We start from the raw sequence: 14,739 nt of genomic DNA, 5'->3' as shown, positions 1-14,739 counted from the left end.
CCCTGCTTCCACGTAGCACACGGCCCCTCGCTACCTGTTAGTTACTTTTAATGGCAGCCTTTATGATATTATATGATATATGGCATTTATAACATGCATATACACAAGTGTTTCAAGGCGCGGCAAGGCAAGGGAGGGGGAACAGAGGGGAGACAGAGACAACGATCCTACTAGGCCAGGTGCAGTACATGGGGTAAAGAATAAATAACAATAAGTATAAATACGGCCCGCTGGTGGCCAGTGCAAGGATAAGTGCAGACATCAGGTGGTAATGGGACTGTTAGGGATATAGAAAACGGTCCCAGGGTGCGGGAGTTGCCAGGAAGGCAGTGCAGGGGTGCGACTAGCATGGGGAAGGGACCTGGCCCGAGATCAGAGGGTGGCCAGGCAACCAGTGCAGATTCAGTTTCAGCCAGGAAATCAGAAGGGGAGAGGAGGAGAAAAAGCAGAGGCAAAGAGAAAGGTTTTTGAGGTGCTTCCGGAACCAGAGATGATTCTCCTCAAATTTCAGGGAGGCTGTTCCAGAGGGAGGCCCCAGCCGAATGAAGAGATCTACCACCAACTCGTGGCTTACAGAAGTGACTGACCCTGAGGGAGTTGGAGGCGGATGAGCGAAGACCTCGAGAAGGGAGATATTTAGGAAGTGAGAGTTGAAGGTATTGAGGCCCCGAAGGCCTTGTGGACAATGCAGAGGGTTTTGAACTTAATCCTTGCAGCCACTGGGAGCCAGTGCAGAGATTTTAGTCCTGGAGAGATACGATCCCTGGGTTTGAGGCCAAGGACAAGTCTTGCAGTCCTGTTCTGGATGAGTTGCAGAGGGCAAAGAGTAGAAGCAGGCAGATTTAGAAAGAGGCTGTTGCAGTAGTCCAGCCTAGAGTCCAGTAGTCCAGCCTAGAGAGAACTAGAGCTCTGGAGACAGTGAGCTTCTGGGTGAAGAAGAGGAAATAAAGAATACCCAGAGCTCTGGAGACAGTGAGCTTCTGGGGGAAGGAGAGGAAAGGAAGAATACCTTGGAGGAGGTGCAGCTGGTAGTGTGATTTCTTAGAAATGTCAGAGATGTAAGGAGAGAAGGAAAGTGTGCAGCCGAAGATGACCCCGGGGTGCCTGTGACTCACGGTTAGCTTTCCGGTCTTCCTCTGTGGGGGCGTTTCCCCTGCTGAGCACTGCCGATCCCTACTGTCTGCCAGGTTCTGACTGTTGGTTGTCCCTCATGTCGGATCGGTAAGCGCAGTGTTTGCTTTATGAGCCGGGGGTGGTGCCTCTCTTCCGAGGGTGCTTTCCTTGGAATTGCACTATTGTTGGGGTTTGTGGGGGAATCGCCCCCCTGTACCTCTTGTTCCTGGGCCGCTCTGGTGTTGCTCGTTGTGCGGTCCGGTCCTCCCGGCACCCGTCGCTTATCTGCATGACCGGGATGGGATTAGTGTTGTTGTCCGCATCCTTCAGCTGGGTGTCCCAGTGCCTGGGGGGTGAGTTTCTCCTTTTGTTCCTCCGTAACCGGGGGTCTCAAGTTGGCCCTCCTTGTCCCCTTATCCGTGCCTGCATGTAGTCTCACCAGTTCTCAGGGTTGCGGTCCGCCTGGGTGGCTCGGGTACGATGGGACTGGATGCGTGCTGTGTATCGGGTCTCCGGGTCCCGCTGCTTGCTGATTTGCCTGAAGGTGTCAGCTTGGTGGGAAGATGGTCTTCCCTTATGTTGGTTGCCATATTATGGGGGGAGAGAAGCCCCGGCAGGATCGCCTTATTGTTTCTGCTTTTGACGCCGCCTGGCGGGGAGAGACACTTACGTCCCCCAGTGCCAGCCGCCATTTTGGAATCCATCATTCGTATCTCTAATGTCCTTCTCCTCTCACTGCAACGTGTGCAAAAGCTGGTTCATTTCCACGCTTGAATCTTCAAGTGTGCCCACTCTCTGCTCTGCCTCAGATATGCAGCCACTTTCTTTGTATATCTGTTCCTGCATTCTGTCAACTTTATAAGCCATACCATCCAGCTCGGTGTTAATGGCTGCAAAACCATTTTCCATCTCAGCAAGCATTATTTCCAAGGCTGGTGTGGGGTTGTCCCAACTGGTGCTAGGGCCCAGACCGGCAGAGCACACCACCTTTTCCTTTTCTACTACTGACCTGGCAGAAGACATACTATCTGCGCTAGCAGGCAACCCTCCTTTGTGCCCAAACTGCAGCCAGGCTTATTTGTTATTGCCCTTAGCCATGTATCTCCACCACCTCTAGGCCAGTCCTCAGAGCTCACCAGTGGGGACTAACAGCAAAGTAAGTACTGCCACCAAGAGCTGCAGCCCAAACAACATTATCCAAATATGGGCACGAGGCAGCCCTATCACTGGGCCAGCCCATCAGACTAGCTCCATCACGACGTCCAAGCCAGTATGAGACCCCCTCACCTCTGAAAGCAGCACACCTTCCAAAGGGTTAAATGTCTTTCCAACAAAAACCTTCCATCAAAATTAAAATGCATCGAAACTTATCCAAGGAAAAAATGTGCATCAAATGCATTTTTTTTTAGGGATACACCCCTAACCCCGGTTTTTTACCCTTAAAACCCCACCCCAAACAGAATTAACCCTTTACCCCACACAAATATCCATTCGTTGGATATGTTTTGATGGAAAAAGTTTTGTTGGAAACTTTTTCGATGGATATATGATATAATATGATATGGCATTTATAACGTGCCTATACACAAGTGTTTCAAGGCACGACAAGGCAAGGGAGGGGAAACAGAGGGAAGACAGACAGCAATCCTACTAGGCCAGGTGACATTGAGATCGCGCAAGTGCGGTGGAGGGGGGTTGCATGGGATGAACAGTGAATTAATGAGGATAATAAATAGAATAAATAGGATAAGAAGTGCAGCCAGCTGTTGGCAAGTGCAAGAGTAAGTGCAGACAGCAGGTGTCAAGTGCTAGTAGGGGCTGTAGGGATACAGAAACAGTCCCTGAGTGCAAGAGTTGCCATGGGGGCAGGGCAGGTGTGCAACTGGCAGGGGGGTCCTGGGCCTGAGATCAGAGGGTGTTAGGCAGAATCCTGTGCAGTTCCCTTAGGGAGCACTACAGAAGATTAAGACTACAGGTATGAACAATAAATCCCCTTTGGTATCAGTCTGTACCACAAGGATTTAGTTGGTAGCTGTGGCTAAGCAGTCAGACTTACCTCAAGAGGGAGATGAGCAGTATTCAGGGTTTACACAATAGGGCTACAGTGCTAGGGTACAAGGAAACACTGACCAAAGCTTTGTATTAAAAAGAGTATATGCGATTGGCAAACTGGTTGGCCCCACCAGCTCAAGGGAAGAAGGCTCTTGCAGATGAAGATCTTCTCTCGTTGTGTGGAGCAAAGCAGCAGGGCTTCACCAGTGGTTCAGTTGGTGCAGGTGACTTTGGCTTCTCTCCTCTTCGGCTTCTTAGTTCCAGTGGCGACGTCTTGCTCTTCCAGTCCTCAAGACCCTGCTTTTATGCTAAAAGATCCCCATTCATACAGCCTAGCTGTCACTCACACAGTGGAGTGGTCATCTTGGCGGGAGACCCTCCAGCCTATCAGGGCAGAGTGCGACATGGGTTGCTGCGGGAATCCTGTCCAGGGGTCCTACTCCCCCTCCCACAAAGTGGAGCCACCCCAGACTCAGTGGCGCCAAATGGAGGGCTTCTTGGCAGAAGTCCGAAAAAAGGACGAACAAAGGATCCCCGATATGGGTTAGGAGTTTAGAGAAAGACACAAGAAAGAATTTATATAAAAGTTCTGGCAAATAAAATCTACCGGAGTAAAGTTAATATCAAAATAAACCGGCGGTATGTTAGAGGCTGTCAGTAAATGTGGTAGCCTCGAACAAGGGGAAAATCCCATAGGGAAATATTTGCGGTCGGATATTTTATTTTGGGTTGTAACCACTGCCACCAGCCAGAAACTTTTGAGAGAGGGACTGTATGGTACCCTCTCGAAAATGAACACCAGGGAAAAACTATTAACCCTTCCCAGTACTTTCATAGTAAGATGGGTTGTACTGGTTTAGGTCATAAGGATTGACTAGTAAAGTCACTGGGGACTTTACAGGCCCTGGGAGACAGTAGTCAGTCCCAGGGTATGGAGTCTATGTTGGGGGGTCGCTACGAAACCCCTGTGTCACTGCACGGAGGGTGCTGTGTAACACATGTGGATAAAGATGGTTCCTATGAGGGTGAGATAATCCCCATAGGCATTAGACACAAATAATAGCCTAGAACACACATAGCAAACATGCCTAAGAGTGGGAAAAAGAGTCTCACTCTTGCCAGGAGAAAAAAAAAACCTTCAATTCCAGCAAAGCTGCTGGGGGACTCTATAGGTAAGGGAAATTAGCCATAGAATGAGAATTCTCCCTAAAAGAGGGTAGCCAGGTAAACCAGTGCAGTTTCAGATTCGTCCAGGGGATCAGCAAGGGAGAGGGGGAGAGAAAGGGGAAGCAAAGAGTAAGGTCTTGAGGGGCTTCCGGAACCAGAGATGGTTCTCCTCAAGCTTCAAAGAGGCAGGGAGGCTGTTCCAGAGGGAGGCCCCAGCAGAGGAAAGAGATCTACCACCAGCTTGCTGCTTGGAGAAGCGACTGACCCTGAGGGAGTTGGAGGCAGATGAGCGAAGTGCTCGAGAAGGAAGATATTTAGGGAGAGAGAGTTGAAGGTATTGCGGTCGCAGGCCCCAGAAGGCCTAGTGGACAATGCAGAGGGTTTTGAACTTAATCCTCGCCGCCACTGGGAGCCAGTGCAGAGACTTCAGTCCTGGAGAGATGCAGCCCTTGGGCTTGAGGCCAAAGACAAGTCCCCCAGTCCTGTTTTGGATGAGTTGTAGAAGGCGGAGCTTAGAGGCAGGCAGATTTAGAAAGATGCTGTTGCAGTAGTCCAGCCTAGAGATAACCAGGGCTCTGGAGACAGTAAGCTTCTGTGGGAAGGAGAGGAAAGGAAGAATACCTCTGAGGAGGTGCAGCTGGTAGTGTGACTTTGTAGAGACATCAGAGATGTGAGGAGAGAAGGAAAGTGTGGAGTCGAAGATGACCCCGAGGTATTTGGCCTCACAGGTGGGAGCAGGAAGAGGGCCTAGAGCGGCCGGCCAGAGAGAGACAGGGAAGGAGGGAGCAGGTGTGCCGATGAGGAGAATCTCGGTCTTGCTGGCATTGAGGCAGAGATCATTGGCGGCACACCGCTCCTGGATGGCGGACAGACAGTCAGAGATGAGAGAAGAAGAGGTGGCTGAGGGGAGCCTGAAAATGAGCTGCATACCCATCAAAGGGCACCCAGGTAGCAGTACCAGATGTGGTGCACTGGTGAGTACATGTGCCAGTGCCCGCTGCGTAGGAAACCATAGCTAGTAAACATAGCGCAGCCACAGCCAGATCTCCACGGCTCCCCAGACCGCAAACTGTAGATCCTCGCAGTAGTGTCACACCGACACAGCGCCTCTGTGCCCAGCCCGGCAGATTTCAAGCGCATTAGGGCACTGACACCCAAGTAGATGCATCCAGCAGCAGAGCAGGACCACATGTCCGTTGGGGGGGCTCTTGCCCAAACCAGGCCACTTCACCGATCACAGCCGCTGTGTCTCCCCCGCCACCGATGGGGCAGATTGGGGGCCTGGGTGGGCGATGAGCACCCTCAGGAATGCCCGCTGTTCTCCTACCGATCCGGTTAAGAGGACATTGACGTCCCAGCAGTAGGGCACTATCTCAGCCACAGTGGTCAGCCTTTGTGCAGCAAGCTATGGGATCCCTTCAAGGCCACTTCATGCGTCTCTTCCCTGCAACTTCTTGCCCAAGCCATAGCAGCTCCCAACACGCAGGTCGCCTCACGAGGCACCCAAACCATGGATCAGACCCAAATTGGAATGCCAGGCGCTTTGGGTCCTCAGACAGCGATATTGGGTATGAACAGCTAGTGGCCCCCTCCTCTGGGCATCCTTACACAGAGCTCAAAGGAAGCAGCCATCTTGGTCCCGAATGCCCCAGGCAAGCGGATCTTGAAAGGAAGCCTATGGGGTTCCCATGAGCCACCTGAAGAGAAGTGGAGAGCCTGATGGTGCTACGAGTTTTTGCTATACAGCAAAAGAAAGAGGAAGTTGGAGTTGATGGAAGACTTTGCGAACTGAAGGCTTACATGCCAAACCTCCTAATTTAGGCTGGAGACTCACAGATTTGCTATGAAAAAGTTAATATTTTTTTACTTTCTCCCTCCGAAAATAATGTTATCACCAATGCAATCTAATTGGAAAATTAAATTTTCCCGCTTTCGGTGACAAAATGCTGCCATGTATGTGATGATGGACTTGATTGCTGGAAAGGAGCAGACCTCCGTACCCCAGTAGTCGTTTTAGTTAGACAATTCACTAAGTTTGCAATGGGTAACGAGCTGGTTACTTACCTGTAATTTTCATTACTCCTAATCCTGCTCTACCCGGTCACAGTACTTACGAACTGTCTTAAAACGTAATATAAGTTCGGCAAGCACATAATAAACATGACACAGCAGACACGCCAACATTCTTAATCCCCCGAGAGGGAGATTTCCCCACAGAAATTTGGGAGAAGGTAATTTTCCCATAGGGTTACATTGGCGATATAGTTATTTTAGGTGGGAGACACTAAAAAATAACGATATTTTTAGTTAAAACATCGGTAGCCTCAAGTTGAAATCGGGAGGGTTGGCATGTATGCACCCAGACACGGTACACTCATTGCATTACAGACCAAAATGTTCACATTGGAGACTCCCGATTTTTCAAGAAGAATATTGCAATTTTTCACTTTCTTACGCCTAAAATAATTCTAACCCGAATGCATTCCTGTGGTTACATTAATTTCTCCTGATTTCGCCGACGTATTCTTCCTCCCAGGTTCTACAGAATGTTTGCATGTATGCGCTAGGTGGTATTGAACTGATATATTGTGGTAGGTGGTACTAGTTGGGGGAGGGGCATATGGGTAATATTTAAAATATGAAATAAGATCCTGTCGTGTTGGTGCCGCACAAGGAAGTACTAATACGAAGAAGAGGGACGTGGTGGTAATAGTCGTAAAATAAAGCCCAGAAGTCCTACTTCTATGTCTATCGTGAACATCTTTTCGGCTTGGTGTACAGTGGCAGCTTGTTATTATCTCCACGTGAAGATGACTCTGTTAATGGAAATAAGGAAACGGACGCAGACCGGTCTCCTAATTTTTGGGTAAACCACCAGCGGCTATTAATTAACTTAGTCATCCTAGTAGTCAGCAGCAAAAATCAAAATAATAAGCTAAAAAAGCCCCTGAAATTTGTTGAGTGCGATGGAAACGTGGTGGGTGTTTTGAAATGTTTCCATTGCTATGATATGTCATGAATCGATAACATATCAGTCATAGCCTTACGAGCATATGTACTTATTGTTAGGATTTGAAACTGAAATGATTCATTGCCTTTGTATAGATGAGCATACTTTGGAGTTTACAAAAATAAACGCTTTCAGATAATCTCGTAAGAACATTCGTAAAATCCGTATTCCTGTAGTTGTATAAACTCTTTTGTAAACAGATTTTACCATTCCAAAATGGCCACTATGTTGTGTTAAGTGACTGTGTTAAAGCCGCGTTCTCCGTTATCTGTATCTTAAATTGACTTACGTTGTTACCTTTCTGTTTAGATTCCCATTGCCGTACCTGCCTACATTAAAGAAACAAAAACTAGGAGAATTACGTCACCCGAGCCACGCCCACGACCCGACAAAGCTCCGCCCCGGCCACACATACAAAAAAAAAAAAAACACGACTAGCGCGAAACATAAAAAATGCTAAGAAAATAGGGCAGTTTTTTGTTCCCAAGCTAACAATTGCAATAGAAACAGGAAAACCTGATAACTGGGTCGACTTCTTTTTTTTCTTCCTCGCCAGCCTTCACAATGCATCTCTTTAATTATAAAAAGGGAATGTAACTTTATACACCATTTTCCGCACTCGGCTGACACGCCACGCCCCCATACATGCCAACCCTGCCGATTTTGTTATGACATGGCATTTATAACGCGCCTAGGTGCAAAATGTTGCTATTTTTTAATGGCGCCAAATGTTGATATATTTTAATGACTCTCTCCTAAAATAATTGTGACCTCATTGCAATCGAAGAAGGAAACTCGTTTCACACGATTTCTCTGAGAGAATCTCCCTCTGAGGTGCTGCAAAATTCAGATTTTCCACACATTCGTTACAGAAAGTCATAATTCTATTAAAGACACGGAGGCGAAGGATTATGCTTACTCTTCAACTTTACTGTTCAGCAGCAAAGAAAACATTTCCAAAGAACATGAATACAAATTTATAAAAAACTACAATAACCATGTTTTTTGAACATTTGTAGTTCATTTCTATTGGTCTCTAACTGACCACGTGACAAACTCTAAACCAATAAGACAGTCCTCAATGAACGAAAACTCTTGTCCTCTTTCCCTTCTTCCTCTTTCTTTTCTGCGAGGATGAGTTCTGTACATCTTTGATATTCTCTTCCCTTCTCAATTTCCTATTTGTTTGCCATCTGACATCGTCCCTAGAGAAAAACATAATTTATAACAGTGACTATAAATCGAGTACAGGGTGGGTCAATCGTATAGTATCACATCTAGTAATAACTTGTATAAACATTGAACATTAGCAGCATCATCATATTCATTATACTTCTTAAACGATTTTGCATAATAATATCAGAAAACATGTTATGTAAACATCTCATTCTTACGATTGATCGGGTGGGATAATCCTTCGCCTCCGTGTCTTTAATAGAATTATGACTTTCTGTAACGAATGTGTGGAAAATCTGAATTCTATGTCAAGACCGGAGGCTCTGATTATGCTTGTTCAAAGCTTACTTACCACTAACGATGTTGCACTTTCTAAAGGTTTAAAATAGAAAGTCTTAAAAATCGATTCATTCGACCAATCCGCCGATTTCATGATGTCTTCTACTCTAGCCCCTATGTTATATGCCTTAGTAGCTATCGCTCCTCTGACTGAATGAGCGCCATATTTCTCAATATTTATGCCTGCTTCTGCCATCACCCACCTAAGCCATCTGGCTATGGTCGCCGGTCTAACCGCTTTAAAAGGTTTACAAATCGCTATTAATAGTTGAGTTACCCCTTGGGGTCTTATTTCCCCCGTCATATCTTCGTATGCCTTTAAGCATCTAACTGGACATAATTTTGGTTGATTTGGAAAAGCTTCCTATGAAATAGATTTCAAATCTGTCTTAGTCCTCTTCGAAATGAGGAAAGTCACTCCATTGGGGGACATACTCTGCCTATTAATCTCCAGTGCTCTGATATCAGACGATCTTTTACATGCTAACAGACATAAAATCATAGCTAATTTACCTGAAATTGCTTTACGTGTCAAATCTTGATTATCTGGCCATGTCAAAAATAGTCTCAGGACCTTATCAACATCCCATAATTCACTATATTTCTCGTTAGGAGGTTTAATCATTTTTACTCCTCTTAATAGTCTACAAACTAATGGGTGTTCCCCAGTCGCTAGACCATCAACTCTAGGATGTCCAGCCGATATCGCAGACCTGGCCGTGTTAATGGTTCTATAAGCTTTACCTTGTGCTGCCATCTGAGCTAAAAAATTTGCTACATGTACTACATCCGTTCCATCGGGATGTATGTTCCTCTCCAAACACCAGCTACACCATCTAGCCCATGCTGATCTATAAGTCTTGTGTGTTCCGGGGGCCCAGGATTCGTTGATAATGTTCTCAGCCTCATTCGATAGTCCTGGCCTAATCCAAGATCCCCTGAAATCGCCCACGCTACCAGGTTGATTCCTCCTGACCTCACCAAAGGGTGACTGAGACCTCTGGGATCTCGTATTATTAATTCTCCCTTGGGTAAGGTCAGTGGGTTTTGATAAGACATCTCCAGAAGACTGGGAAACCATACTTGACCTCTCCAATCTGGCGTTACTAGGATTAGTGATGCCCTCTGACGTCTCACCTGAGCAAGGGTCCTCATTATCATGGAGAACGGGGGAAATGCATAATTCCTCTGATGGCCCCAGAATTGCAGGAAAGCGTCTATCGCCTCTGCCTCCGGGTCTGGTCTCCAGCTGAAAAATCGGGGTAATTGTCTGTTCAACCTCGATGCAAAAAGATCGATCTGGCATGGACCCCACCGAGACATTATTTCCTGGAACACCCTCTCGTCCAGTTTCCAATCGCTGGAGTCCCTGAGGTATCTGGAATTCCAGTCGGCCACTACATTCTGTTGGCCCGGCAGATATTCTGCTCTTACTGAAATTCTTCTTTCCAGACAAAGTTCCCAAAATTCCTTCGCTAGTTCCGCAAGAATTCTGGATTTTGTCCCTCCCAGCCTGTTGATGTATCTGACTGCTGAGATATTGTCCATCTTTAGAAGGACACAACATTGTACTCTCTCTTGTGTCCAGCATTTGACTGCAAACGATCCTGCCAGTAATTCTAGGCAGTTTATATGGAGATTCGTCTCCTGATCCGACCATCTGCCCCCTGTCGATAGATTCCCGCAACGGGCTCCCCAGCCCCATCTGCTGGCGTCTGATTCTATGATCAGGTCCGGGGATGAACCAAATATGGCTCTCCCGTTCCATGCATCCATATGAATGAGCCACCATTTCAACTCTTCCCTCACTTCTGGTGAGATGTTCACTTTTGATTCGTATGAAGCGCCCTTTCTGAGGTGATATATCTTCAATCTCTGGAGTGCCCTGTAATGTAATGGCCCTGGGAAGATTGCTTGAATCGAAGCCGCAAGGCGTCCCACCAATCTCGCTATGTCCCTCAGTGATATTTCGCCCTTTGCTAGTGTGTGTCTCAATTGTTTCTTGATCTCGTTCACTTTGTGAATGGGTAAACTGAGAGTTCCCTGATCCGAGTTCACTATGAACCCTAGGAATTCCATCTTCTGTGTTGGGATTAAGCTGGATTTCTCCCAATTTATAATGAAGCCCAGGGTCTCTAATAATTCTATTGTTAATTGCACTTGTCCTACCAGTGTTTCTTTCTCTTGGCTCATCAGACATATATCGTCTAGATAAATTATGAGTCGTATCCCTTGAGCTCTGAGGTGCGATACTACTGGTTTCATCATCTTGGTGAAACACCATGGGGCTGATGCCAGTCCGAAAGGGAGACATCGAAACTCCCATGTCGTTCCTCCCCAGATGAATCTCAGAAATCTGCAGTGTTCCTCTGCTATGGGAATAGTCAGGTATGCATCCTTCAAGTCTATTCTGGCTAGCCAGTCTCCCTGAAGTAGAATATCCCTTAGTAGGTGTATCCCCTCCATTTTGAAGTGTCTGTATACCACGTAACTGTTTAGACCTCTCAGGTTTATTATAGGTCTTGTCTTGTGTTTCCCTTTTACTAGAAACATATTGCTTATGTAACCCTTTGACTGATCTAAAACTGGGCGTATGGCTTTTTTGTTTACCAAACCTCTCAACTCTCTTTCTAACGATATTTTGTCTTCTCTGTTCAAAACTATTCCCTTTGGTGGTTTCTCCTGCTGGGGTGTGTCTAGAAAATCTATATAAAAACCCTGCGCAGTTTGAATCACCCAGGTATCTCCTGATATGTTCAACCAATTCTGTAAAAATTGGGCGGTTCTCCCACCCACTTCTATGGTATTCACGCCTGGAATTGGTGGTCTCACCTGGATTGTTCTGCTGACGTTCACCTCGCCAGTTTCTGCCTCTTCCTCTACCTCTCGAAGGGAAGAACGGTGTTTGTTTGCGTTCCTCATAATCTCTCCATTGTGATCTGTCGTGATAGGATCGATTGTATTGGAACCGGCCAGCCGAACGACCCCTCCCTCTGCTGGCCCGTCCAAAAATCTGTCTCCCGAACACTCTTTTAAGGGAGGCTTGAGCTTTGTCTAAAGCTGCGTAGGAATTTACAAATTTGGTGAGCTCCTTGATGAAGGAGTCTCCAAACAATTTCCCTTTTGCCGAAGTGGCAGATTCTGAGGAGGCCAATTCACTCAATTTTGGATCAATCTTCACTAGTAACAATCTCCTCCTTTCCGTCGTAATAGCATGATTGGCGTTTCCTAACATGCATATCGCCCTCTGTGTCCATCCGATAAGGATTGCTGGGTCAATTGGCTCTCCTTTCGTCTTCGCTTCTTCTCCCATCTGGAGAATTTTTGTGAGGGGCCCCGTCATATCTAACATCTTGTCCTGACACGAACGCCAGGATCTGTCCAGGCCCTTCCTCACATCTTTGGTAAACTTACTCATAAAAGTTATCATTTTTTCATCTATTACCGGCGTGTCCGCCGCTCCCTCAGGAAGAAGAGGTCTGGGGCATTCCGCCCTCATCTTGCTTCTCGCCTCTTTGGCTAATGGCGCTCTCAGGCGCTTCTTTAGATATGCTGAAATCCTCTTGGGAGGTTCCCATTCTGAGGATCTGGGATGGATCAGAGTTTCTGGATCGAAATCCCCTTCATCTGCTATCTCCTCGATCCTCTTTCTTCCTTTTCTTTAACGCTTCCTGCTCATCGTCTGAGGAGGATATAGATAACACTTCCTCTTCATCGGGGTATTCTTCCTCCCAGTCATTCTCGCCCTCCTCTGAGGAATCTGAGGATGATACTCCTCCCCTGCGAGGCACCGTCTTACCCTTTCTCTTTCTTTTGCCACCTTTCTTTTTAGGTGGAGTGCTCGGGGGGGTGTGGGCTTCATCCGCCCTGCGAGCTAACTTACTGCCCCCTTTTGTCTTCATCCGAGCCTTAAGGCTCTTATCCGCCTCCAGGCCCTGGGATAGTCTGAGCCAATCCTCCATCAGCGCTATCTGCTGCGGATTATGTCCCAGAGAAGCCCCCAGGGCTTTCTGGAAGACAACCTTCATTTCTGAATGGCTCCTCTTTTGGCTGACCCCAGCCTTCCCCTCATCACTAGAGGAACTCATGATTCCCAGGCCCTGGGGCAAAGTGTTATGTTATGATATATAATTATAATATATATATATATATTCAAATATATATATAAGTATAATATACCAGGATTTCCTTGGTATAATTTATCCAAATATAGAAGTAGATATCAAATTCACAGGTTTTACCTGGGACTGTGCCCGATTTTTGGTGCGGTGACAGAGTGCTGCCTGCAGGGGCGCTGTAGAGCTGTTAACAGGACGCTACGCTCGAGCGATGCGTGTTGTTGAGCTCTTAATCTAATATATATCCGAGAGTCTCCCTCTGCGATCACATAACGTTCGTTCTGAAATGAATCCAAACACACGAAAAATAAGGAAGGAGAGAGCGCCGGAACTACGCGGTCCCGTCGCGCTCTCTCTTCCGTTATATAGTGCCCTCTTTGACGGATCGCCGGCGTTGCGGCCGCCGGAGCACCAGCCCCGTCGCGGTCGCCGCTCCTCAGAGCCGCCTTTCCGTCGCGGAAATGTTCCGCCTAATATCGTAAAACACCACGCGTCACACTAAGTGAAATTAACATGCATGCACAGATTTCGAAATATTAAATATAGAAGAAAGTACTTAACTCGCTGCCGAGCAGCAAAGAAAGAGGAAGAAGGGAAAGAGGACAGGAGTTTTTGTTCATTGAGGACTGTTTTATTGGTTTAGAAATTGTCACGTGGTCAGTTGGAGACCAATAGAAATGAACTACAAATGTTCAAAAAACATGGTTATTGTAGTTTTTTATAAAATTTGTATTCATGTTCTTTGGAAATGTTTCTTTGCTGCTGAACAGTAAAGTTGAAGAGTAAGCATAATCAGAGCCTCCGGTCTTGACATAGAATTTTGGCATGAATGCGCCCAGGCACCCTTGCAGACGGGCATTGTTTATATACATTCTATACATTGACAATAAGACCATACCTGCCTACATTTGAAAATCAAAATTCCTGAGATGTATGCCCCGCCCACAGTCACACAAAACTCCGCTTATTTTCACATGACTCCGCCCACATGTCAAAAAGGTAAACTGTTGTAAAGTGAGGTGAAGTTAGAAATTTGCAGTTCAAAATGAAATATGCACATTTAATTAAATTGCCTTTTCACAACCACCCACGTTGCATAGGACAAAAGACATTCGCCTTCCATACAATCAACACGTTAAAATGTGCACATGTAAACTCCAAGAACCAATACAAAGGTTTTCCCTTAATTTTGCAGTTCCGAAATTGGACATTTCGCCTTAGTTGTTTTTTATCAAGTTATGTAGTGCAGTGGTGAGTGTTGTGTCGCTGGCCCCGGCCGAGGCATCGGAGGGAGTCAGGGAAAGGTAGGCCCGCGTTGGTGGGCCTCGCTGCGCAGTTCCTGCTGGAGCAAGAAATACACAGACACCTTCATGTAGCTGCCTTGCCCCGTTGAGCGCCTTGCGTCCCCGCGCAAGGCAGATATAACACTCCTCCTTTATTCAAACTGAACAACAAACAAATATGCATTTCTCAGCCAACGGGCTAACCCCTTCTTATCAAGTCTCTCATGAGGATTCTCTAGCACTCATAGTCTCCGAGTCTGGTTGGAGGCCGGGTGGCGTTTCTTAACCCATATCTTCCACCCCTGGGTATGACCCCCCCTGTGTCACCTCGGGTTGCTCACCTTCATTGTCCTGCTCACCCGGTTCTGGTTCACCCCATGGTTCCTCGGCTCCTTCGTCCATGCTTTCTCCGTCGTGTGGGCCTTCTTGTCCCTCGTTCCTCGACGAATCCTCTCTCGACGGATTATCTTCTTCTTCTGGG

The 14,739-nt window shown here is 46.8% G+C and overlaps 1 protein-coding gene across 3 annotated transcripts in view; it reads left to right on the top strand.

Moving 5' to 3' along the window:
* Nucleotides 1-7,029: 7,029 nt before the first annotated feature.
* The window catches only part of UBE3D (ubiquitin protein ligase E3D), a 1,234,197-nt gene continuing 1,226,487 nt past the window's right edge, over nt 7,030-14,739 (top strand). The window contains exon 1 of one of the 3 annotated variants that reach the window (XM_069606317.1): nt 7,030-7,198. In XM_069606317.1, the coding sequence (XP_069462418.1) occupies nt 7,077-7,198 (122 nt within the window). In that variant the 5' untranslated portion in view covers nt 7,030-7,076. The remainder of the gene's footprint in view (nt 7,199-14,739) is intronic. The other 2 variants (XM_069606318.1, XM_069606319.1) reach the window with 2 other exon arrangements.

The sequence above is a fragment of the Ambystoma mexicanum genome, chromosome 4p (assembly GCF_040938575.1).
Source record: "Ambystoma mexicanum isolate Mex_15411 chromosome 4p, UKY_AmexF1_1, whole genome shotgun sequence".
NCBI lineage: Eukaryota > Metazoa > Chordata > Amphibia > Caudata > Ambystomatidae > Ambystoma > Ambystoma mexicanum.
Note: the sequence above shows the minus strand (reverse complement) of the source record. Positions and strands in the feature narration are given on the sequence as shown.